The sequence below is a fragment of the Peromyscus eremicus genome, chromosome 9 (genome assembly GCF_949786415.1).
Source record: "Peromyscus eremicus chromosome 9, PerEre_H2_v1, whole genome shotgun sequence".
Classification (NCBI taxonomy): Eukaryota; Metazoa; Chordata; class Mammalia; order Rodentia; family Cricetidae; genus Peromyscus; species Peromyscus eremicus.
This window is the reverse complement of record NC_081425.1, coordinates 3,516,438-3,539,800: the sequence shown is the minus strand read 5'-3', so window position 1 is coordinate 3,539,800 and position 23,363 is coordinate 3,516,438. Positions and strand designations below refer to the sequence as shown.

The 23,363-nt window shown below is 50.2% G+C and overlaps 1 protein-coding gene across 1 annotated transcript in view; it reads left to right on the top strand.

Annotated features, from left to right (window-relative positions):
• Positions 1-23,363, top strand: part of Farp1 (FERM, ARH/RhoGEF and pleckstrin domain protein 1) — a 200,605-nt gene that overhangs the window by 173,431 nt on the left and 3,811 nt on the right. Inside the window, exons 16-23 of the mRNA XM_059273188.1 lie at positions 8,920-9,001; positions 12,249-12,486; positions 15,740-15,870; positions 18,014-18,082; positions 18,212-18,301; positions 18,813-18,895; positions 18,974-19,086; positions 19,489-19,655. Coding sequence (XP_059129171.1) covers positions 8,920-9,001; positions 12,249-12,486; positions 15,740-15,870; positions 18,014-18,082; positions 18,212-18,301; positions 18,813-18,895; positions 18,974-19,086; positions 19,489-19,655 — 973 coding nt within the window. The remainder of the gene's footprint in view (positions 1-8,919; positions 9,002-12,248; positions 12,487-15,739; positions 15,871-18,013; positions 18,083-18,211; positions 18,302-18,812; positions 18,896-18,973; positions 19,087-19,488; positions 19,656-23,363) is intronic.

The following is a 23,363-nucleotide window of genomic DNA, read 5'->3' as shown; positions in this document are numbered from 1 at the left end:
ATCTCTGAGTGTCCTATAATATAGTTATTGAGTTACAGATATAAAGAACTTTTCATTATCATAAACATTCCTTTGAGTACCATGAATTTAGTTAACTTTTAAAAAATTACTTTTAAAAATGTGTGTGTGTGTGTGTGTGTGTGTGTGTGTGTGTGTGTGTGTGTGTACAGGCACATGTCACAGCACATGAGTGGAGGTCTGAGGACAACTTTCAGGATTTGGTTATGTTCTTCCATGTGTGGGTCCCTGTATGCTTGGACTGGCACTTTACCCTCTGACCCAGCTTGCCAGCCTAGGCACCATCAATCTAAAGGATGTCAAGAAGGAAGCGCACTCCTTATCATAGGCAAAAGATCCCATCACTGAACAGATGGAGCACAGAAAATGACAGTGAACTGAGTTCTCCACGAAGTGACATCGTTTAATGATTGTAAGTTGCTTCCGTCACGTTTCAAAAGCTCCAGGACTGACCTCTATCAACAGGGGACCTGGCAAATGCTAACAGTGTTTTTAAACGTTTTAGTCATATTCAGATACAGTTTGCAACACTGCTAACTATTAGCTACCGTTTGTGGGTGTGCTCTCTACACGCTTCATGGACATTGTGCCAGCATACAGTTGGCAGAATTACCAAAATGAAAACCATCACCATGCCAACTCTGCATTTTTCCAATCAGTCTTTAAAATGGAATGGCAAATCTGGTCTACCACCTGTTGTTGTTAATAAAGTTTTATTGAAGCACAGAGGGATGATCATTACTGCCTGTGCCCGTGAGCAATGCAGAGTTGATTCACTGCAACAGAAAGCAGATGGCCACAGAGCGAATGTGTTTACTTTCTGAGCCTTCATGTTGAAAAATAATTTTTAAAAAGCGCTGCTTTTTTTCTAATATAAACTTCCCCACATGTGAGTACTGCTGTTGATTTATGATTAGGGAAATGAAGCCAGAGGGCTCAGCCCTTGAGCTAGCCATCCATACAGGTCTCACGTGACAACCAGACCCTTGTACCTGTTGCTGATTAGACTCCTGTGTCTTCTCTCACTGCAGTACAGGATCTAATACCTGCAAGAGACAGGGACACATCTGCCTGGCACGTCCTCTTTCATCAGAGAAGATTACAGTATGTCTCACCCAGAGCATAGCCTCAGTACCTGCCTCCCCAGGTACCCCCTTTTCCTCATGCCCAGTGCAGTGAGGACAGCCCCACTGTTCTAGGACCTTCCTATATGCTCTTCTCTTTTGGAAGTTGGGAGCAGGAAGCTTGTAGAAGCTGGCCCTTCAGTGACATACTTCCTCCAGCAAGGCTGCACCACTTAAACCTCCCAAACATCACCACCAGCTGAGAATCAGTGCTTTCGGGACATTTCTCATTCAAATCGCCGCACTGAGCCATCCTTCCTCCCTGCCTCTAGCTGGTTTCCCACACCCCAGCATCTCCCTTCTGTTTTGATCTCACACATATGTGTGTGCATATATGTATCGAGCTGAAGATCCTGAGTATGAGAGGTGGCATGCAGCATTTGCACCTCGCCCCATTAACTTCCGTTGTTTTCCTTTCAAAGTCTAGATTCCCCACGTGAGAGAGAGCATCGTCTCTGTCTTTCTGACCGGGCTTATTTTGCTTGACAGCATCTCCAGCTCTGTTCATCTCACAGATGACACCACTTCATTCATCTCTCCAGCTGGATGAACTTCTCTGCCCACACACCGACTTCCTTCAGACCCGGAGGGCAGTCGGGCAGTTGCAACTTGAACAAATGTGGTCTGTTAACCTTGTGCTGAGCCTGCGGACGCTCTCTGGTTTGTTGGCCACTTGCATTCTATCTTAGAAACTTCCGAGGAACTATTCTTCATTTCCATGGCCTTTACTTCTCCTGGTGCCTGAGCATTTCTTGAACAGTAATTTTTCACGAGTAAAGTTACAGTGTGGGGACTCCTTGGCCCTGTCAGATGATGACTGGGATCTGCAGAGCCGTCATTCCCTACCGCAAGGCTCCTTCCTTGGTATTTTTTATTTTATTCTCCACATCTAAGGAGAAAGGTGGCTTTAAAACTTCAGCAGTGGCGGGTTTCACTGTCATGAATGTTTCTACATTCTGGATACTGTCTGTGGGTTTAGCCATTCCTTCTCTCCGGGAACTCTGGAAATAGCAGTTGCTGCTGCCCTCTCCTCAGGAGTGAGGAGGGAGACTCCAGCGGGCAGGTTTCTGAACTGGGAGTTTCTGGACTCTTCAGTGTCTTTACTCTCGGCAGCTTTCGGCCTGCATTGACTTGGGAGGGATTCAGGGAAGCCATTTCATGTCTGCTCACTGTGAGAACAGATTCCCTGCTCCAATACCTGCACACCGAACATGATCTAGAATAGTCCTGTCTATTGTCTGTGCTGCAGTTACCATTCGGGACAGACTCACCAGGCACCAGGTTGCAAAGACAGCGGTGCCACTTTGTTCCAGGTTATACACTGGGGGGTGGCTTAGGGGTCGGAGAGAGGGGCAACATCTCCGCACTCCACACCTGAGATGGGAGCTGTGTGTTAGCCATATTAGGCTTGGAGTCAAGTCTTGTAGTCAGGTAGACCTGAGTCCAAATCTCAGTAGTGCCCTCTCTTCCTGCTCCTTGTGGCCCCAGGCAGGATGCACTTTCTAATGCCAATCTCTTTATTTGCATAGTGATAGAGATACTGATGTCTTGACTGGGTGATGAAGGAGAGGAGTTTGTAAGGCATTTATCTCTGCTGCTAGGGCATCAAAACTTTCCAAATACAACAGCAGCGACCACCTCCATCCTCTGCATCTGGTACCATCCTTCAGGTACCATCCTGCTTGAGCCAATTCTACCTCAGAAGAGCCTAATCATTTGCAATTCTTCCCATTCCACAGGATAGGGGCAGACTGAATTCTGAAGTCAGCTGGGTTGCCCAGGGGCTTCCGTTAATTCAGCAGATAGGACAGCATCCAAGTTAAACAGGCTGTCCTCTCGGTGTTCGGTGAACTTCATGGTCTACGATTGCCAATTCCGGGGACCGCCATTCTGACTACACCCTTCACCCTCTCTCATAACAGGGAGGCAGCAGAGCAGATGCATTAAGATTTAAAGGACTCCAAAGCTGGACGCCCTTCCCTACATCCTTCTCATGTCACTCAGAAGATCAGTTTATGTGACCACGTGTTCAGGGAAAAGATTACTGTAGGTGTCTTGGAGTTGTGTGAAAATGGCTGTAACACTGCCCACGTCTGAGTGTGGTACCTTGCATTCTACAGCATCTGTAATGTGTGATTCTTCAAACTGTCACATGTGACCATCAGAACAGCCCTACGTGGTCATCCTGTGGAAAACTGCTGGGAATGGGCGTGCCATGGCAGAGGTCATTAAGCCAAGGCTAGATAGGACCATAGACACACACATCAGTGAAACAGAGTAAGAGGTGGCCACGATCGTGGTCCACCCCTTGGCTCTATCCAGACCCCCTAGAACCCTAGCTGACTAATAAACAGTAGCCACTGTGGTGGTATTTCGCTCCCTGAAATATTGTGCATGCTAATAAACTTACCTGGGGTCAGAGACAGAACAGCCACAATATTAAACATAGAGGATAGGCAGTGGTTGCACACGCCTTTTTTTTTTTTTTTAAAAAAAAAACATTTATTTATTATGTATATGGTGTGTTCTGCCTGCAGGCCAGAAAAGAGCGCCAGGTCTCACTACAGATGGTTGTAAACCACCATGTGGTTGCTGGGAATTGAACTCAGGACCTCTGGAAGAGCAGCCAGTGCTCTTAACCACTGAGCCATCTCTCCAGCCCGGTTGCACATGCCTTTAATCCTAGCATTCCAGAGGCAGAAATTTGTCTGGATCTCTGTGAGTTCAAGGCCACAAGGATACAGCCAAGCATGGTGACACACGCCTTTAATCCCAGAAAATGAGCCTTTAATCCCAGGAAGTGATGTCAGAAAGCAGAAAGGTATATAAGGTGTGGACCAGGAACTAGAGCTGGTTAAGCTTTTAGCTGGTAAAGCATTCAGGCTTTTGAGCAGCACAGTTCAGCTGAGAGCCATCCAGTCTGAGGAAACAGGATCAGCTGAGGAACTAGCAAGGTGAGGAAGCTGTGGCTTGTTCTGCTTCTCTGATCTTCCAGTATTCGCCCCAATTATCTGGCCTCAGGTTTGATTTTATTAATAAAACCTTCTAAGATTCCTGCTACAAGCCACACATGGCTAGTGTGATTGAGGAACTCAGTCGTAAAACTTCACTTTAAGTCAAATTGATCTTTAAATGGACCTTGGGAGGCATGTTGGACAGCACAGTTCTCAAGACCTGAGCAGGGAAGGGACTTGGACGTGCCCTGGCATGTGACATTCTTGACCATCCAAGTGTTCCCGGTGTCAGAGGCAGTCACCAACAGCAAGTCTCAAGGCCAGTTCCCCAGCCCTTGGTACCCTGTGTCGGCTAGGTCGGGGCCATCTCTTGTTTGAAGAAGAGTCTTCACTGGTTCTGAAACCACATGCATACAAAATGGGCTTAAAGCACATTGCTTTGAACACATTAAAGCACGTTGGAGGCAGTGTAGTGGGTCCACCTGAAAAACAGTCAAGAAATGAAGAAAGTTAAGACGTGTTTGGGGTACAAGGTGAAGGGAATTGCTTACATCTTGTAAATGCATTTGAAATTGTCTGTATGGTTTGGTTTGGTTTGGGCTGTCCTGGAACTCACTATATAGACCAGGCTGGCTTCCAACTCGGAGTGCTCCCGAGTGCTGGGACCCAGGGGTGCCTCCTCTTCACTGAGCTGGCTTGCTGTTAGAATCGCCTCCCAACTTGTCCCACGTACAGATACCCATCTTGACCCAGTTCGTTCATGCGTCGCTCTTTCATTTACATAGACACACAAGCATGCCTTGTTTCCATGGAGAGTCACAGAAGCCATGGGGAATAGCAGAGATAAGCATGTGACCTTTGTGTTAGGTCTGGTTTCTGGATGGCAGAGAGCATCTAGACACTGGGTTCTAGCTCCAGACCAGAGAGTTGGTTCTTGTGTTTTAATCCAGGAGAGACATCTTCCTTTTATTACGAGGAGAAAGGGGTGGGCTGGGGTTAATAAGCATGTCGAGGTTTCCACTGGGTTACTCGAGACACCCGAGTCCTGCCCTCACTGCTTTCACGGGTAAGGATTCTCCACACTGGTCCTCATAACCAGTCCTCACATCCCTCTAGCCAGAGAACTGGGAAGTGCTGTTACCAGCAGGTCACTAAGCATTCTGTGAGCCATGTCGCTTCAGGTTCCCAATGGACTTTGTGTTGAACCTGGGTTGGGGTTTGAATAGGAGAGCCAATGGCTGTTGGTCCTGATGGGCTTTGCCCACCTGCTGCTGAAGCCTCTGTCGGCCCCCCTTGGGGCCTGCTAGGATGTAAGCTCCCCGCCCAGGAAGGCTTGCCGAGAATTGGGCTAGCTCCTGGCAAGTGGTTGCTTTCTTGTCATTTTCTTCTTCCTGCTTCCTGGTTGGTCTGCTGCCAGATGACCAGCTCACACTGGTGAAAGAAGTGTCCCTTCAGAACCAGAAAGCCTCAAAAGTGCACGCATTTGTCTCCGTGTGTATGCACGCAAGGTCCTTTTGCCAAGGTCGCGTGTAGTTGCTCTTGGAAGTAAATTAATCACATTGTGTGGGTCATGGTTTTCCTATGAAATTGTCAAAAGAATTTTCAGCTCTGTTACTGTGTGGTAATTAGCCAGACAACTATGTGGCCCTGCCTTCCAAACAAGGACCCTTTTCTTGTGGGGCTAACATCCGGAGGATGTTCTGGACAAGTTATAATTACTTTTTCATGTTCTTGATAATAAAATGACCTTTGAGCTGCTCTTAGTAAGATAAATGCCTTAGATTTGTAGACTTGGAGGCAGCCAATGTAGGAGAGTTGGTCACACATGAATTCCACATGGGGCACCAAGACTTTGGGGCTTGTCCCTAGGCCCAGGGGTTTGCCCTGTGTTTGGACCCACTGCCCGGGGCTTTGTCTGCTCTGGGAGGGCGGGCCAGACAGATCTGCTGTATCCTGCAGACTCTAGATGCTTGCAGCCTGTTCCCATGACATCACCCAGAGCTGACGCCCAGTAAATGTGGGGTTATCAGTGGGTCCATGCTGCGTGGGGACTGATCACTGCTTCCCGCCCAGTGTTCCCTGTACAGTAAGAATGGGGGGGGGGGGGCGGGGAGAGCGCACGAGCACTCAGATAACAAGTAGACACAAGAAGGAAGGTCCTTTGTTGCAGGTTTTAACACAGCAGATTTTTTTTTTTTTAAGTAAATAGTTGGAGACATGGGTGGCGCATGCCTGTAACCCTACAACTTGGAAAGCTGAGGCAGAAGGGTCACCACAAGTTTGAGGTCACACCTCAAATGGAGGGGATGAAATATTAAGTCTGGCTTCCACGGTTGTGCTTTGATTTTGTCTTGGGCCAGGGGCATTATTTAGCCATGTGTGGGGAAGTACTTGTTTTTAATAGAAGCTGGAATCTGCCTCTCACCCATTCAATCCAGACCACTGTCGTCATTAAAATAACTAAATTGCATTCTTTGAACTAAGTAGACTTTTCATACATGTGCTGTCAAATGGCACCCCATTTGTAAATTCTGGGTCATCTATGTAGAATCCAGGTAATCTCCAGGAGTTAAATTGGACTTGCCTCTGTTTGGGTGGGTGGGTGGGTGGGTGCCATTTTGTCAAAAATCTGAACATCTGGCTGAGTGGAATATCTTCTTGGTTCCAGTATGAAAGGTGGTCGGGAGAGGAAAGAACTTCCCAGATCTGACCAGAGCCTCATGTTGAAGGGGCTCCTAGGTGAAGGAGCAGCAAGCATGCTCTAAACACAAAACGATTCTTTAGACCGGAAGTTCTATGAATTTAATTCCTTCCCTATGTCAAGTGTTTAGGTGAAGCAACCATTAAATTACCAACCAAACCTGGATCAGCAAAATGCCCCAGTGGTACACTCAGTAGGCATTTAATAACCAAAACTGCCCACGGCACCACAGACTTGCATCTGAGGGGTGGAATAATAGGCAGGACTTAGTGTGAGGCCAAGGATTGCCAGAGAGGAGCCTGTGTCCGAGTCAGGTGTGGGAGTCATCCCCAGTGGCCCTTGGAAAGTGGTTTGGATGTCTGAGAAATACAGGCCGAGTCTGTAGGTTTGAAGGACAGTACAGTATAGAGTTGGCATCATGGATTGAAACCACGGAGAGGAGGATACAGGAGAAAGGGCCGAGAGGGATTCCCAGAGGACACAGACATCTTCGGAGTAGCCTGGGAGCAAAGAGAGGCAGCAAAGGGGTTAACAGGGATCTCTCCACAGTCTTGCCGGGTGGGAGGGAGGTGGTAGTTAGGCCGCAGGAGGAAAGCAGCCGTGCTCAAGAGAGCATGGGGTGCAGCAGGTCCGCCCTCTCGCTGCCTCGGAGGTCTGGATGCTCTTGGTCCTTGTACAGTGTCATTTATGCTCCACATGTGAGCAGGTAAAATGGTGCCCATGAGTGCCTGGTGTGGAAACCTGGGGCAAAGGGTGGGGGTGGAACTGTTCCTAGTCCACCGATAAGACCTTGCCTGAATTTGATTGATGAGGCCTGTGCACATGCCCTGCCCACCCCCACTCTGGTCCCCTGCAGATCTCTGGTAGGCCACAGGCAACCATCGGAGAAGCCCCTTTTCGCTGCCGGAGGATCAGGAGTCATCGTCGTGTGTGTGTGTGTGTGTGTGTGTGTGTGTGTGTGTGTGTCCCGGTCGCTGTCCCTTCAGCTGTGGACTCGTTCATTGCTCTCTGGGTACCTCTTATATTCAGCTTGGCCTCCAATGCCTGGCTCTTGTTACTTCATTCCTTAGCTCATTCCTGTAAGGTGGCCTCAGGCTAGCCTGAGCAGTGGGTGTCAACGTACAAGCCTCGTTTATTACTCCCTTCTTATCACTAAATGAGGAGAGACACTGGCGTGGTGGTACAAATGCCACCCTAGAGGCTAAACTAGCATGGCCAAGGGCAAGTTCACTGCCTCATGACAAGCGGGTTCCTGTCCATCTCAGCTTCCCTGGCCATAAAGGAGAAAGGCACGCACTTGCCTCTCAGGTTTGCTTTGGGGATTGAATTGAGTCAGCAGCGTCTAGGTCATGCTCATCATACCACTGGGTACATGGAAATGGTCAGTAAAACTGCTGCTTTTTCCCTTTGCTAGTTGAGCCCTGAGTTAGGAGTGCCCGCTCAGGCACTGAGGCAGGCACTGAGGCATCAGTGCTGCGCTAGGACTCCAGAGACCGTGTCCACCGCCTGTATGTAAGGGAGGCCCCTCACCACCCTACCCCCACTCCAGCTGGCCACCCACTCCCTCCGTCATCTGCCCCTCCCCCTCCAGGAATGGCTCTCCTGACTGTCCTCAGTCACCCCGTTCCTTCCAGCGGCCGTCTGGGTGGCTCATCGTTTCCGGCTAAGGGCTCTCGGGACAGAAGCCTTGATTTGGGAGTGGTGTCTTGCCCTCTGCCAGGGTCTCTTAGTCCCAAGGATGGAATCAGTTCAATAGCCAATTGGTGCAAGTGACCTTTATGCTGACTGATCTCACAACCATGTGTAGAAGGAAAACACTTCTAACAGACCCAACCAAGGTCCTTCAAACTAAAGTGGAGTTATTTTGTTGGTTTGAGTTTTGAGACAGGTCTTGCTGTGTAGCTGAGGCTGGCCTCGAATTCACAATCCTACCACAGCCTCCCAAGGGCTGGAATCACGCCTGGATACAAGAGGAATTCTTCTGGTACTTCATGTATTTGTTCCCAAGAAAAGTACATAGGAATCACGGGAGAGGGATCCAGCTAGGTGCCCAGAAGGAAGATGTCGATGTCGATGTGGGTGCTTCATTGCTAACAGTGTATTCCTCCTTTGCTGCCCCCAGGGAAGGCCGCTCAAATGCCCACATCAGAGGAGATTACCAAAGAATCGGGGATGTCATGCTTAAGAACATTCAAGGCATGAAGGTGAGCTGGTTGGGATTGGGGGAGGGGGCAGGAGCCTGTTCTGTGGCCGTTCACTGTCTGGCCTGTCGACTTGTGTAAAGCGTCAAGGATGATCATATAGTCAGACCATCCTCCCGTGTTCTACAGAAGGTTACTGGAGAAAGCATAATAACTACCTGGTTCAAAAGCTCTGCACTGTAGACAAGCAACAGGTATTTATACACAGGTCATTTGTGACCTTAAAAACAACATACACAAAACTGTACATTTCCTTTTCAATCAGTTGTTTTGGCTTCCTTTGTGCATGACAAAATCCCAGATGCTAAATTATCTGGGCATTCCAGTAAATTCTGTGTCTTTAAACCCATCAAAGGCAAATCTGTTTTTAACAGCAGTATCTACAATGAAAATATACCTGAGAGAGCCAAGGAGTATTAGCCCACAATCCTCTCCTACAAATGTCCGAGATTATTGTTCATTTGGACACATTTAGCAGCACCTGTGAAACGGAAGGATTTGATTCACACTGCTTATCTACTGAATGCATCTGTGTTTGCATTTTTAAGAGGTCTTGTTAAATCTCAGCTGCTGGGGCATGCCCATAACCTCAAGACCTAATAACTGTCCCAGAAAAGGAATGATCCCTAAGAAGGCAGCCATTCATGCTGCCACCATGATGGTATGTCCAGCCAGCCACCAGTCCAACCAACCGTCACTCCATGGTAAATGGTAGGAAGGCTCTCACAGAACTGGGGGTCCTTCATTCCCATGGTCCATTTGGCTAGGTTGCTGTGTTAGGACGAACCTCTTGCTGTGGAGCTGGGGTGGTGTGGTGTGTGTATCTGTGGGGGGGGGGGGTTGTGTGTGTGGTGTGTGCCTATGGGAGGTGGATGTGTGTGTGAGTGTGTGTGGTATGCTATGTTATGTGTGGTGTGGGGGTGGTATGTATGGAGTATGTATGTTGTGTGTGTGTGTGTGGTGTGCCTATGGGAGGGTGGATGTGTGTGGGGGGGTGTGTGGTATGGGTATATGTGTGTGTATGTCATGTTAGTTTGTGTGTTGCTGGGAAATTGAACCTAGGGCCCCATAGTTCACAGGCAAGCACTCTACTGTCGGCCACATCTCCAGCCCTCCCAGGTTTTTTTGTTTTTTGTTTTTTTCCTTTTCTTTTTTCTTTTTGGTTTTTCAAGACAGAGTTTCCTGTGTAGCAGCTCTGGTTGTCCTGGAACTCACTCAGTGATCGGCCTGTCTCTGCCTCTGAGTACTGAGATTAAAGGCGTGCACCACCACTGCCCAGCTCTCCCCAGTTTCTTAACCAAGACCAGGATATAACTTACTAGGCCCTAAATATCATTCACTGTCCCACTGTGTACAAATCACACCATGCTGCAGTGTGGGGCAACATCATTGAGAAGCTGTGGGAGATTTCGAAGTTGGGTGCAAATCCAGCAAAGCAAGAAGAGCCTGGTAGATTCCACAGTCTGGATTTAGTGCTCAGAGGCGGATGCATAGGACTCAGGGTTGTAGTAATAGACATCTTTGGGAGTCTTTTTAAAATATATTTTAATTTTTCAGTGAAATTTTAAGTTTCAATCAGTGTATAGGGTTCCCACCCACACATCAACACTCATGGTTTCCACTAATCTTAACATTTTTCATTGATATAATACAGCTAAGGTTGATGACGCAGTATTGCTGTATTATTATTGTCTGAGGCCTCCAGTCCATCCTGGGGATCACTCTTAGTATTGGACATTCTGAGTGTGAAGACAAGCATCTACCATGACAGTATCATACAGAATCATTTTTAAGTAATGCCTTTTAAAAAAAAAATACACCACAGAGCTGGACCTGGTGGCACATGCCTGTGATCCCAGCTGCTCAGGAGGCTGAGGCTGGAAATCCTCAAGTTCAAGACCAGCGTGGGCTACGGTAGCAAGACCCTGCCTAAGCCTGCTGCCTCTCCCTGGCTCACCTCCCCATCCCCACACTGATCTCACTGCCTCCCTGGCTCACCTCCCCATCCCCACACTGATCTCACTGCCTCCCTGGCTCACCTCTCCATCCCCACACTGATCTCACTGCCTCCCTGGCTCACCTCTCTGTCCCCACACTGATCTCACTGCCTCCCTGGCTCACCTCCCCATCCCCACACTGATCTCACTGCCTCCCTGGCTCACCTCTCCATCCCCACACTGATCTCACTGCCTCCCAGTTTATTGTTCTCAGGATGCCCTGTGCTGGGAGTGGTCAACATGTAGCCCATTCCAGCCGGTTCCTGGGGCTTCTCATTTCTTCCATGATGTGATTTGATTACCGTGGTACTTACAGTTACTGCCCATCCTAAGATGCCTCTTCTCCTGTCACGTGCCTTTTCTCAACCCTTTCCAGTTTTCACTTTTCTAAATAACAAAAAAATCCAATTCCCTTATTTGGGAGCATAGCCTGCAGGACACTGCCATGGGCCTTGGCTGTGGTGAGGGAGACAGGTCTGGCCCTCCCCCCACCCCAGGGACATTTCCTTGACTTGCTGTTCACCAGCTACCATGTGTCCTCCTCATGCCTGACTGCCAAGTACCTCCACAGCCCTCCCCCCAGAAACTGCTGTTCTGCCTTCCTCCATTAACCAGCATGGAAGACCTAAAAATACCCGTTCTTGCCTGTGGTGAGCATCGCCTGTCTCCTCTGTCTGACATTCTGGGCTCTGCCAGCCTCTCTGGCATTTCAGCACCATGCCAATACCACAGGGCTTGTGGTGTGGGGCTCTGCGAAAGCAAAGTGAAAACAGACTGGGGAGGGCAGGGCAGTCTCTTTTGAGGAGTTGAGTTACCTTTGTTCGTTTGCTCCTTTTGTTTTGTTGTCGGTATTAAAGAGTGTTTATGAAGTGTGGAGGGAGCAGCAGACGATGTCTCCAGACAGCATCCGGGTCAGCAGTGATGCCCGCCTGCTGCGTCTCTCCTGCTGCACTCCGAGCCCAGGCACTAAACTGCATTTGCATGTGCTAAGCATGGTCAGCTGGTTGTTTGGCCAGCACACAGGAACACATCCAGATGGAATCCATCACATGTGCCCTCACTGTGTGTGTTCAGCTCTGCACAGTGCTGTCACAAATTGGGGTCCTCTTCATAATGTGACCAGGAGAGCTTGGCCTGTGGTTTCATCCCCATCTGAAAAAAATAAACTGCAGTAAAATAATGAGCACAAAGGTTTCTTTTAAGTCACCCTGGTGTGAGCGTGCTGACCAGGACCACCCCCCTTCCTTCCTAAGCACCTGGCCGCTCACCTTTGGAAGCACAGCGAGGCCTTGGAGGCACTGGAGAACTCCATCAAGGGCTCCCGGCGGCTGGAGCATTTCTGCCGAGACTTTGAGCTGCAGAAGGTGTGTTACCTGCCACTCAACACCTTCCTCCTGCGCCCGCTGCACCGGCTCATGCACTACAAGCAGGTCCTGGAGCGGCTGTGCAAGCACCACCCTCCTACCCACACCGACTTCAGGGACTGCCGAGGTAAGGCTACGTGTGCTCGTCTGACAGCCCACACAACCACAAGTGTCCACAGGCAGGATGCGGCCAGGCTGTGCCCGCTGGGGATCTGTGGGTCCATCTGCTGCTGTAGTATTCCAGGTTTCCATCGTGGGATAGTTACATCTTGGCCTTCCTGTGGGAAGGTGATGCTAATAGACAGAATGTCTTTTCTTCCGTTTGCACACACCTTCTCCTTTGCACCCAGGTGGTCAGGGACAAAGAACCCTGGAGAAACTTCATCCATAGCCAGCCTACTCCCAGAGGCCTGCCTCCACCTGCCTACTTGAGACTTAGTACTCCCAGCTCAGGCCTGCTCGAGGAAATAACTGATGAATTCAGGTCGCTTGTTACTTCTGGCATCTGTCGCAGCCTCATGAGGCATTGGGGAGCTCATTTTATAGATGGTAACAGCCGAGGCCAGAAAAACTAAGAAACCTATGCGGGGTCACACAGTGGGAAGCAGGCAGTTTGGAACCCAAACCTAGCACCCTGCTCATACCCACCGCAGCCCCTCTCCTCCTGTTTCCTACTGGAGCTTGCTCAGCTCCTTGCCTGGCAGTGCCCAGCCTCGTACCCAGGCTCTCACCTTCATCATCCCACAATTCCAGATCACTGCAGGTTGCTCATTTTGAGGGAAACTGAGGCTTGAGGAAAGGGGCAAGTGTCCCTCAGGACAAGGTCAGAGCTGGTGTCTCACACATGCTGTCTCACTGAGCTCAGCTGACCCAAGATGTTTTTGTCCCGTGTTTCATAGTCTGTTGAAATTTGCATGCCCTGGCCTCACCCTCAGTCCCTTCAAAGGCCACGTCTGTTACCTGAGTCCCCTCAAATATCAAGCTAGGGCTGTGTACAGAGTGGGCCCTGTGGAGGCGGCTCCTGAACACATTGTATGAATGTGCGTGTCTACCATCATACCAAAGCCCTGGTTCTTATCTAAAGTATTATAGGGCCGGGCATGGTGGCACAGGCTGATCTACATAGCGAGTTCCAGACTACATGTTAAGATTTGTCTCATACACACAAAGTATTAGAAACTCCTTCTGGGTCTTAGGTCACCTGTACCATCTTTTTCTACACACATTTTTTTCCTATTCCTTTGCTTAAAAATCCAGGTGTGGGTTGGGGTGTAGCTCAGTTGATAAAGCACTTTCCTAGCACATGGGAGGCCCTGGATTCAGTCTCCAGCACCACATAAGATCAGGTGTGATGGTGAATGCCTGTAGTCGTAACACTTGAGAGGTTCTAGGCCAGCCTAGGATACTTAGTTAGGATTTCTATTGCTGTGAAGAGACACCTTGACCATGGCAACTCTTTTTTTTTCTTCTTTTTATTAGTTAAATTTTTTCATTCATTTTACATCCCTACTGCAGTTTCCATGACAACCCTTATAAAGGAAAACATTTGAGGTGGCAGCTCACAGTTCAGAGGTTTGGTCCATTATCATCATGGCAGGGAGCATGGGGGTGTTCAGGCAGACATGGTGCTGGCTACATCTTGACCAGCAGGCAGCAGGAAGTGGGCTGTCACACTGGGTAAGGGCTGTGCACAGAGTGGGCCTTTGGAGGCGGCTCCTGAACACATTGTATGAATATGCATGTCTACCATCATGCCAAGGCCCTGGTTCTTGCCTAAAGTGTTATAGGGCCAGGTGTCATGGCACAGGCTGGTCTACATAGCGAGTTCCAGGCCAGCCAGGCTACATGTATCAGGCAGATATGCTCAGGCAGTATCTTGAACATGTATGAGACCTCAAAGCCCGCCTCCACAGTGACACCTTCCTCCTACACAGACCACACCTACTCCAACGAGGTCACATCTCCTAATAGTGCCACTTCCTATGAGGTTAAGGGAAACAATTACATTCAAACTACTACAGATGCACAAGAGCCTGTCTCAAAAAAATCAAACAACTACACAAAACACCTACATGACGTGTTTCTCCTAAGGCTCTGAGACCCATACATCCAAAAATAGCTATAATTAGCACTCAACACAAAATCATAAACCTACTGTTCTTTGCATTTTTAAAAATTTAATTGCACAATTCTGGAGCACAAGCCTTGTAGAAATATCAAAAGGCTGGCCACAGCCTGTCCAGGTTCTGGCCCATCCTGTTTTCCATGTACTGGATACACACAAGGTAGACTGTTCCTTACCCTGAGAGGGGGAGAACGGGGTAATATGAGAGAGCTGGCAATGAAATCCACCTAGGGAGCTCAGGCAGGGCTTTCTGAAGAAAGGATACCCAATCTGAGAGCTGAACTTCACAGAGGAAGGGGAAAGTGTGAAGAGTGCTCAGAAGGGCACAGACACAGGCCCAAAGGAGACAGGGTTTGTGGAACATTCCAGAAAGTAGATGTTCTGTGTGTCGTGGTGTGGAATGCAGAGGGAGAGGCGAAACACAGGCCAGACATGAGTCTGCGGACCCTGCAAGGCCTCGCCTGGAGCAGAGGAGAGACCTCTCAGGGAGGATGCAGGCCTGAGACTCTTATCTGGACAATGCAGAGGAGTCCTACACAGAGGTTTGGTCTTTGAGACAGGGTCTCACTGTAGAGCTGCAGCTGTCCTAGACTCGCTATGAAAACCAGGCTGGTCTAGAACTCAGATCTACACAAGTACAGTCTCTACTTCCTTGGGATTTCGTGTGCACTACCACACCTGGCTATGGACACTTTTGAAACAAGTGACTTGACAATCTGTGGAAGGGAGAGCAGATACTCAGGGCATGGTGCCGTGCAGTGGTCCCAGTCTTTGAGAGGAGTCGACTGCTGTTGCCTGCGGACCTTGGTGTGTGATTCCAGCTTCCTGGGTCCATGGCAGCCCTTCATTAGCCCTTCTGGTCAGATCTTGCTCCTGGAGCCTTAACCTCCGCCTGACTCTTGCGTTGGGCTGCGCGCTCTCCCGCCTGATCTCGTGGCACTAGTATTACCAGTCAGTTGTGCCAGCATGAGAAGGCTAAAGGCCCCTCCCAGCTTTGAGGATGTCACCCACAAGGGGAGAGCCACAAGGGTGCCACCCTTGGCCAACTTGCATTCTATTTTTCTAGTCCTGTTGGGGCTCATTTGTCCTTGACACCATCCTTGTCACCCATCCTGCTGACCGCTGGATTCCCAGTAGGTTATGTCTGAGGATGGAGCAGGCCTGGAGCTTGTCACACTGGCTGAGACAAAGCCATCCTGGAGCACTGGGCTGAAGGTCCTGTCTAGGCTAACCTGCCGCTGTCTCCCGCCCTCAGCTGCGCTGGCGGAGATCACAGAGATGGTGGCACAGTTGCATGGTACGATGATCAAGATGGAGAACTTCCAGAAGCTGCATGAGCTCAAGAAAGACTTGATTGGCATTGACAATCTTGTGATCCCAGGAAGGGTAAGCTCAAGGTGTTGGAGTAACGCCACAGAGGGTGTCGGGGCTGGAAGCTGGCCACTTGGGTCTCCTCCAGCCGCCTGAGGGAGCAGCAGGGGAACACCTTGCATGTTCTAGGGTAGCCGTCAGCTCTGGCCCCGATTGGTTAATGTGCTTATGTATGTCCCTGCCCCCCACCCTCTCACCCCCACCCCCACACACTGGAAAGCGGGTTTAAGAAAGCGTTCGTGATGTTTAAATTTATGACAGTGAAAATGGAAAATACAGAGGGAAAGCCAGAGCCAGGTGACAGCTGTGGCCCGAGCCCCCGTGGGGTAAACGACTCTGGGCCAGTCGCATTCATTCAGACGGGCACTCGCGTTTCATATGGTAATGTCGCTAGACTTTCCAACCCAGGGGGAACAGAAAGGTAGGAAGTAGCCCAGGGGACACAATTATTCAATCGTTGTTATGTCTCATCTGATTTCTCAGTGGGGTGGCTGGCTGGCTTCACACCCTGCCCCAGCCCGTTTCTGATCTGCTGCAAGCCTGTCTTAACCTGCAGACAGATCTCCAGAAAGCTGGGGCCTTTCGGGTTTATCTGACCAGGTCGTGTTGCCGTCCTGCAAACTATTTTGTTAGTTGCTTTTTTCTTTTCTTTTCTTTTTTTTCCTAGAATATAACTCTTGGTCCTCCTGCCTCCACCTACTGAGTACTAGGATTACAGGTTATGAACTGTTACACTCAGCTGTGTGTGTGAGAGACAGTCTTTCACTAGCTTGGGCCTTACAGAGTAGGCTAGTCTCGATGGCCTTTGAGCCCCAGGAATGCCCCTGTCTCCAGCTCCCCAGCACTGGAATCACAAATGCACACCACCATGCTTGCCTGTTTACATGGATTCTAAGGTTCACACTCAGGTCCCTCAGTGTGCACAGCAAGCCCTTTACCAACAGAGGTCCCCTAGGCCCTGCCCAGGCAGCTTTTAATCCATGTGACTCAAGACCCATGGGAGAAGTCTTGGGTATTTAGGTATTTCTGTTAGCAAACCTACCCAAGAAAGTGTCTGGGAAGCAAGTCATGAGAGACTGTCAGTTACCTGGGAGGAATAGCCTGAGACCCATTTCAGCTTTCATTCTGCCAGGACTGAGCACACACCAGCCTAATTTGCAGTCTTTATAAAATGCAAATGGACTCAATATAATTTATATTGTTTGAACATTTACAAAACACATAATATATTATGCTGCCTGGTGCAGGGACCATTTGTAAAGTTTCTCATTGTGAAGAGAGCACTGAATTGCAGTATCCTGCTGTGGCTTCAAGATTAGCTCTAGTAGAGGGGTGGAACTTCCTGTGAGAGGATCATATCCTGTCAGTAAGACTGAATGAGAGCCTGTAAAAAACGACACGGAGCACCTTATCTCCTTGATTAACAGAAGGGACTAAATGCTCACTTAGTGTAGTGTCACTGGTTACAGTGTGGCCTGAGATGCCCTTGGAAGGCTAGTAGCTGCCTTAGGTAAAAACAATTGACCAAGACCAGAATAAGCACAGAGCAGGTGTACTGAAGTCCACTGCAAAAAGGCAGCAGGTGAGTCCCCCCTCTCCCGGGGGGGGGGGGGGCTCTTCGTGGTGGTTAAAAAGAAAGAGGTTAGGTTAGATCTCATCAGGTAGACTACCTATGTGCATCTCTTAATCTGGATAGTTGGGCAGACATCTCCATTTTGCTGAGGAATAAGATTCTTCTTGAGAATTGCAATCTGGGTCACTAGGGGAGGAGACAGACTCCAGATGGTCGGGGGCCTGCCTGCCCGCCCATTGTAGCATTCCCCACCACGGTAGTGTTAGAATACTCTAAGACCAGTGCAGCTGGGGCTTGTTATGACTAACTCTGGTGCTGTGTCAGGCCTGCTTGGAGGCATCAGCAGCCATGCTCTGAGCCCAGCTCACCCCACGGCAGTAACAGCCTTGTTCTGAGCATCACAAGGATTTGTCACAGGGACAGAGCCAGCAAGGTGCTCTTGGGCAACTTTCTTAATCATTTTGTCTGAACATGGAAATAACACTGAACTTTCAGGCTCCCATATGACGCTAACTGGAATCCAGGCACCAGCTCAGAGGCTCACACTCTTAGTAAACTGAGGCTCTATCTCTGTCTGCTCCACAGGAGTTCATCCGCCTGGGCAGCCTCAGCAAGCTCTCCGGGAAGGGGCTCCAACAGCGAATGTTCTTTCTGGTGAGTGGGGCAAGCTGTTTGTCCTTGACAGTCCAGAACCATGTTACAGTGGGTGAGGAGAATCCCAAGACTGGGACCTGAGAGGTAAGAAGGACCCATCGGCTCAGACACTTTTGCTTGTCCCTCTAGTTCAACGATGTCTTGCTGTACACCAGCCGGGGGCTGACGGCATCTAATCAGTTTAAAGTCCACGGACAGCTCCCACTCTATGGCATGACGGTAAGTGTCCAATGCTGGAGTGCCCTCTTTGTGAAGATCAGATACTTCAGCCTTCACTAGCAAGGAGGACCCTGGAAATACTACCTCTTCTGCACATATAGGCCATAGGATGGTCTTTCTAGAATCCAGAGCAAGTTAACTTGAGCTGTGTGGTAGGGATTTGCCTCTCTGTCTCATGGCTGCTCCTAGCTACCCATTCAGTGAGGACAAATCCAACTTTTCCTCACTAAGGCAGGCCCCACACTACATCCCGGTCAGCAGGTGTCCACAGGGCACCCACCTCTGCATGTGGACCTGGTGTATCCCAACCTTCTCAGAAGGTGGAGAGGAAGTGAAGTACTGCAGTAGGATCCTCAGTCTTGAGTACCTTCCCTGACTGTAGGAACGGGTTCCTCTGGCCTTGAGTCCCGCCGAGCTCTGCCTTTACTGGTCTGGTAGCCAGTTCGGTGTCTACAGATGCAGCAAGTGCCTGGCTTGCTGCTCAGCAGTGACTTGATGAACTCTTCCACAGATTGAGGAGAGTGAAGAGGAATGGGGTGTGCCCCACTGCCTGACCCTCCGGGGCCAGCGGCAGTCTATCATCGTGGCCGCCAGGTAACTCCTGAACCTGACTCCTACTGTTTACCTTTGACCTTCTGTGGTCTGAAAAGCTGACGTCATCTCTGTCTTCAGTTCCCGATCAGAGATGGAAAAGTGGATGGAGGACATCCAGATGGCCATTGACCTGGCAGAGAAAAGCAACGGACCTACCCCTGAGCTCCTGGCCAGCAGCCCCCCTGACAACAGTAAGTGGTGCTGATGTGCCCAAGGCCATGGCCACAGGGACTGTCTGTCCATGGAGGGAGAGATCACACTAAGTCAGAACCCCTTAGCAGGTAGGCCTGCCATCTGTGCTGCTGGGATCAATGTTAAAGTGGATGTGAGGGAGCAGGATGGCATCCCAACCAGCACAGCCGGGACTTATGGAGGCCCAGTGTCCACCGGCAGGAAGGATTCCCAGATAGTGTAGGGGATAATAGGAGGGTGCTTTCCCCCAGGGAGGCCCCATTAGAATCCTACCCATTGGGCACCTTAGGGAGCCACACTAGGAGTCCCCACCTCCAGCCTTCTCCAGCACTCTGGAGTGTGAAGAGAAAGCTTGTGTCAGAGGGAACAGTATCAATGTCGCCTTTCACTACTTCCTGCAGAGTCCCCGGATGAGGCCACAGCGGCTGACCAGGAGTCAGAGGACGATCTGAGTGCTTCACGAACTTCACTGGAACGCCAGGCCCCTCACCGTGGCAACACAATGGTGCATGTGTGCTGGCACCGGAACACCAGTGTCTCCATGGTGGACTTCAGCATCGCTGTGGAGGTATGGTGGGGGCAGAAAGGGGTGGCCTAGCTGCTTCTCACCTCCAGCCTTGTGCTTACCAAAGGAGTCTCTGTGCCTGGCCACTGAGAGCCCCATAAGAGTGAGCCTAGGGGTGAGACCTGCTCTAGCCATCCCCACGGCACGCAGGGGTTGCTCTTCTGGTTTTCTGCCCTCGTAAACCTTCCCATTTCCTTCCATTTCACGGCATCAGCCAAGGAAGCGTTTGCTCATGTACAGTAGTGCAGCCCATACCCAACCAACAGCTCTGGACACCCCAGCAGTTGTGACCTGCAAGGGCTCCCTGGAAATTAGGTACACCGGGGACAGCCAGATCTGAAAGGGGATGAGGTGGTTCTGGCAGGGCCAGGTTACAGTGCACAGGACACATCCCAAGAAGGGCCCTCCGGATGGGCTCCGGGACTCATGCTTGAATAGTTGCTATGAAGGTGAGCCTTTCTCTGGATTACTACACTCAGAGCTTCTAGACCTTTCCAAATCCTGTGGCAAAGCAGCCACTGCATAGCCTGGCAAGCTTGGGAACAGCGAAGCTGTGTCCTGTCGTCTGGCCAACATCACCTGCTGGTCCCCTCTAGTCACTGAGATGCTCATGTCTTCCACATCTTTAGGGACTCCGACTCTGGCTCCATGTGGGGAACTTCTACAGAAAAGACGACCACTTTTTAAAATGTCAGTCTAGTTCCTGACTTGCCTGGGCCCTAGAATGTGAGCCAAGGACGGTAGTCGTTTGTTGGTTCTTTGATGGAAAGAGATTGGAGACATGCCACAAGTTATTTAAGCTAGCGTCTTGGAATTGTGTTCTGCACGTAGCCTTCACAGTTCAGACTGCCCTACTGAGTTTCCTGCAGCAGTGATGTCCTGAAGACATTTCCAAGGGGACCCTAGCTCTCCCACATACTCCCTTTCTTCGTGGGTGTGTAACCTTGGTATCCGGTTCTCACATTTCCAACTTCCTGCCTGAGGAGAGGCTGCTGGCTGCCCCTGCTTCCCCTCATCTTGGTCTGTGTGCGAGGGCATCCAGGTGAGGCCCTTTGCTTGAAGGCAGCAGGGAAGAGTTGAGGACCATCGTAGGGAGGCAGTACTCCCACAGATGCAGCCACTCCGCTCTGGTGTGGCTGCTGGCTTTGGAATGCTGCCAGGGAGCTTTCTTGGCCCCAGATCCCTTCCGGGTAGGATGCTTCACTTTCAAACTTCCTGCCTCTCATTGAGACCCTGGAGGTACCTGAGCTGTTCATGGGGTAAATATCAATGCCAGAGTTCTGGAAGCACAGGCTGCTCCTCAAGTACTTCATCCTCATCTGTGTGGTCAGGGGTGTACAGGCCACTGTCAATGAAGTTGGCCCACAGGCCAGTCCAGCTCAGGCCATTGCTTACAGCCCAGTTTTTAACACTTCTAAACACTCAGAGGCAATAATGATGTGGGTTCAGAATTCCTGGAACTTTGGCTGTCATGTCATTCTCTAGCATCTGTCCTTGCCAGGAACACCCTCCCCCAAGGTACACTGCTTCAGTCTGACATCCAAGGCAGGCTGCTTTTCGAGCCACAGACGGCTGGACAGATTCCTTTCCTCTGGACTCATGGCTGCTCTCACTTTACTCCTGTTAGATTCAACACTGGTCCAAGTGTTTGTAGACGGAAGGATAAGGTGACCGAAGCAGCTGTGGAAAGTTACAGAGAGGCAGGCGTTGCCTGTAGTCTGTAGAGCCAGTCGGGGCTTTGAGACAGAAGGTGTCTTTTCAGAGCTGGGGGACAGTGAGCCTCTGGAAAGTTCTTTGGATTGAACTGGTCCCTGTGGTTGCCATAACTGTGAACACTGGTTAGAATACAGGATCATTCCCTCAGGGCTCTAGAAGGGGAATGCAGGTCAAGGTGTTGATGGGGTTGTATTCTTCCATAAGCAGAGGGCCTTGGGGGAAATTCCTTTCTCAGATTGTATGTGCATCCTGTGACCCAGGCTCTACATTTGTGAGCACATGACCCTCTCCTAAGTCTGTGTTCAGGCATCTGCTTATAAGAACGTCACTCATGTTGGATTACATCCCCAGGTTCTGGAGGTGGGGACATTAGACCTGAACTTGTTGAACCTGTAATATCAGTCAGTCCCAGAATGGGAACACGTTAGGGTGCCCGCTGTTTCAGAACCAAACCCAAACAGCTGGAGGCTGAGGTAACCCATCCGTATGAACGTGGGCTCCACTTCAAGAGGACAGTTGAAACAGAAGGGCAGAACACTGTGGCCTTTGACAGGCGAGACTCCGCTGGGAGCTCAGCTGGGGCTGGTGACAAGGGACGCCCAAGGACAAAGCAGTGGCGCTGTTCAGGAAGCAGAGGGCCAGGCAGAAGGGTTTGCGGGGGCCCTGTAACAGGGCCTCCCCGCTGCCCGCCACTCCTCCTTCCCTTTCTGCAGGCAGGTAGTGGCAGCCAGATGGCTGGGTGCTGAAGCTCTTTCCAGTGTGGGCAGAATCACTTCTCACCACAGGGCCCCTCTCAGCTCACTCTTCACTTCTGCGTCTTCCATCAGGCTGAAGGATAGAACTTCTAAATGTTTCCATACCGGCTTCTAGCCTCTGGGGTCTCTGACACTGGTACTTACAGAAATGGAGTAAAACAGACTTGGGGTTATCGAAAAGGTTTTGTTTTTAAGTATGGTGAGGTCTGGAGCTATATGCATGTGAGTGCAGCACCCGTGGAAGCCAAGAGGGTGCTAAATCCCCTAAAGCTGGAGTTACATAGGCTGTTATGATCTACCTGATGTGGGGCTGGGAACCCAACTCAGGTCCTCTGCAAGAGCAGAATGTTCTCCAAGCTGCTGAGCCCTCTCTGAAGCCTGGTTAGTTTTTTGAGATAGGACTTCTCTGTGTAGCTTTGCGCCTTTCCTGGATCTCGCTCTATAGACCAGGCTGGCCTCGAACTCACAGAGATCCGCCTGCCTCTGCCTCCCAAGTGCTGGGATTAAAGGCGTGTGTCACCGCTGCCTGGCCGGTTATGTTGTTTTTTGAACTGTGCACTGATAGATACAAATTTGCCCATCTAACCATTTTCGGTGAACTGTGGGTGGCATTATTCCAACTTCTACCAGTGTCGTCTAATGTCACCTTGACGGAGGGCATAAATGGACCTGTCTTTGGGAGTTGGTGCACATGTCTGTGCTGTGTCCTTGCCCCGCTGAATTCTTAGAGGAACTGCAGGACTCAAGGATGACTGGAGAGGCTGAGTGGCTTCCCCACTAGGTGGCAGCATAGAACTGCTCAGGAGGGCCTCCCTCAATCCTGAGTCTCCCAGTGACGGGGATGGCTTCTCAGTTTGCCTTCCCCAGCTCATTGGCTGGCCATCCTTGGTATTCTGACGGTGGATGGCTTGCTCTAACCTCTGCTTCCATGGTGTCCCCCATCACTTCTTTAGGACACCACCCAGGGGTGAGGGCTCTTCCTAACCCCAGTATGACTACTTTTAACTAATTACAACAGCTGCCACCTTACTCCCTAACAGGGGTGACCACGGTAAGAACTCAACCCCTGTGAGAGGGCCCGATTTGTGACAGGTGACAGGAATTCATCATACAATCCGATGACCTCTTGATGCAATGACATGCCTGTTGTGGGAAACCTGTTCTCAGTGCCAGAGTCTCCAGGACCCACCCACAGGGACTACCTGGACTTTTGAGATGCAGTGGATGACAAGGGTCTGTG